The sequence below is a fragment of the Tachysurus fulvidraco genome, chromosome 2, assembly GCF_022655615.1.
Source record: "Tachysurus fulvidraco isolate hzauxx_2018 chromosome 2, HZAU_PFXX_2.0, whole genome shotgun sequence".
Classification (NCBI taxonomy): Eukaryota; Metazoa; Chordata; class Actinopteri; order Siluriformes; family Bagridae; genus Tachysurus; species Tachysurus fulvidraco.
The window spans coordinates 19,051,836-19,054,335 of NC_062519.1; the positions used below are offsets into that span (position 1 = coordinate 19,051,836).

The 2,500-nt window shown below is 42.5% G+C and overlaps 2 protein-coding genes across 5 annotated transcripts in view; one reads left to right on the forward strand and one right to left on the reverse strand.

The window, feature by feature from the left end:
- cacna1sa (calcium channel, voltage-dependent, L type, alpha 1S subunit, a) overlaps positions 1-1,300 on the forward strand; it is a 23,243-nt gene extending 21,943 nt beyond the window's left edge. Inside the window, 4 exon segments of the mRNA XM_047805482.1 lie at positions 1-160; positions 266-335; positions 501-523; positions 525-1,300. The exon segment at positions 1-160 is cut by the window's left edge and continues 49 nt beyond it. Of these exon segments, the coding sequence (XP_047661438.1) occupies positions 1-160; positions 266-335; positions 501-523; positions 525-696 (425 nt within the window). The 3' untranslated portion in view covers positions 697-1,300.
- The window catches only part of LOC113648897 (serine/threonine-protein kinase 38-like), a 17,238-nt gene continuing 15,859 nt past the window's right edge, over positions 1,122-2,500 (reverse strand). For 2 of the 4 annotated variants that reach the window (XM_047805491.1, XM_027156421.2), the window contains one exon: positions 1,122-2,167. In XM_047805491.1, the coding sequence (XP_047661447.1) occupies positions 2,081-2,167 (87 nt within the window). In that variant the 3' untranslated portion in view covers positions 1,122-2,080. The remainder of the gene's footprint in view (positions 2,168-2,500) is intronic. The other 2 variants (XM_047805493.1, XM_027156423.2) reach the window with 1 other exon arrangement.

Genomic DNA, 2,500 nt, shown 5'->3' on the forward strand with positions numbered 1-2,500 from the left:
GTGGAGGAGTTGCTCACACTCAGGTTGTGAGTCAGCGTCCACTACAGATCAGTGACACCAGAGCACAGGACACAGACACAGCACCTCCAGTTACTATACACAACTACACACAATACAATTACACACAACGCACAAACAATAACAACAACAGCACACAAAGGTAAGACCGGGTGTCACAGACACACGTGTGTGTAATATATAGTGTGATGTGTAAAGATATTGTTATAATAAACACACAGTGAATGTTTTCTCTATCATTCTTCAGTGAAATCCATTTCCCAGCATGCACTAGTCAGGAAGTACAGGGCCCAGCTACAGGTCTGCTCATCCAGGAGGTGAAGAAACACACACACACACACACACACACACACACACACACACACACACACACACACACTACATGAAGTTTGCACTAGATATCATTTCTAGGTGTGTATAGAGACCAGCTGTAATACTGCAGAAGGCTTACTTCCTGTTTTATCACTTCCTGTTTGTGGTAGGTGTTGGACGCAGGGGGCATGGCTTGTCGCTGCTGATCATCATTTTGTTAGTGTGACGAAGGAGGAAACAGCTGCAGCTCTGCATATAAACATGCAAGAAATGGAGAGAAAAGCAGCAACCATGTTGAACACACCTGCAAGGAGAAAAGCCACGCCCCTTTCCAGCTGTTCTGATGTCTCATATGTTCATGTGTGAACTGAAAATGATTATCAGCGTCAAAACAGACGAGTTTCTGTATTATTTAAATAAGTAATTAATGTTTAAATTTGTTTCTATTAGATATTATATTAGAACAATATAAGGAATAAAATCTAGAGTGTATTTTCAGTTTTGTGTGTGTGTGTGTGTGTGTGTGTGTGTGTGTGTGTGTGTGTGTGTGTGTGTGTGTGTGTGAGTGAGAGAGAGGGTCATCACCTGTGTTGCTGTTTCTGGTACTAAAATCTTGTTCCAATCCCAACGAATTTTTAAATCATCACTGACTGTGACACTCGACTCTGCAGCTCAGTCTCAGGCTCAGTCTCAGGCTCAGTCTCCTAAATGTAAATGTAGTTGTTTCCCCTTTCACAGTTTATTAGTTTACACATCGCCACTGACATTTAGAGAGAAATACAGAGAAGTGATCACATCATGACTGAATCATTTTATTGTATGAGACAGTTGTACTGTCTCCCATTTAGCTCGTACCATCTACACATTTTATATTACAGCAAAATATAAACATAATATACACAGGAATAAATAAAGATTATGAAACAGTATCAGAAACAGTGTTCTGTCGTCATGGCAACAATATAAAGAGAAACAAAGTCTGTGACTATAATAAAAAAAATATAAAATAAAATCAAATAAACACACAAACTGATGACAGATAATTTATGATGGAATATTATTTGAGCATTATACATGTGTGTGTTTGTGTTTGATACAAATAAATGACACAAAAACACAGGCTATACATATATATTTATATATATGTATAAAAGTGACACACTGTGTAAGCAAGTGTGTATGCGAGAGTGTGTGTGTGTGTGTGCGTGTGCGTGTTTGTGTGTGTGTGAGAGAAAGATAGTGTGTGTGTAAGCAAGTGTGTGTGGGAGTGTGTGTGTGTTTGAGTGTGTGTGGGAGTGTGTGTGGTGTGTGTGTGAGAGAGAGATAGTGTGTGTGTGTGGGAGTGTGTGTCTTTGAGTGTGTGTGTGTGTGTGTGTGTGAGGGTGTGTGTCTGAGTGTGTGTAAGCAAGTGTGTGTGTGGGGGGAGTGTGTGTGGGAGTGTGTGTGTAAGCAAGTGTGTGTGTGTGTGAGTGTGTGTTTGTGTGTGTATGTGATGTTTCTGTACCTCTGGTTGCTACAGCAACATGAGAAATGTTGGAATCAAATAAAATAACTTCCTCCTGATGTCAGGCCAAAGAAACTCAGTGTTGTGTGTGTGTGACTCAGGGGATGATGGGATGAAGTCACATAGTGTTGGGGTTAAAGTACTGATGTGAGATGGACAGGAGGGTGGGGCAGACATAAGGACAGGTGTGTGTCTGCACTCATCTCTTCCCTCCCTTCATGTAGGATGGAATCGCTCCTCGTGCTGTCAGACCCTCAAAGCGCTTATACGTGTAGTTGATGAAAACCCAGTCCTTATTCTTATAGTTAGACTCCGCATGACTACTCGCTGCTGCTGAGAGGTAGGGAGGGAGAGAGAAAGGGAAGGAGAGAGGGGGAGGGAGAGGGGGGGGGCAGAGGGGGAGGGACAGAGAGGGACGTGATGTGATGGTGAATTTGACAGAATGGACTGAGCTCAATAAGAAGTTGATATTTTTAAAGATTCCAAACTCTGTGTGTGTGTCTGTCTGTGTGTGTGTCTGTCTGTGTGTCTCTGTGTGTGTGTCTGTGTGTGTGTGTGTCTGTGTGTGTGTGTGTGTGTCTGTGTGTCTCTGTCTCTGTGTGTGTCTGTGTGTGTGTGCGTGCGTCTGTGTGTGTGTTGTGTGTGTGTGTCTGTGTGTGTGTGTGT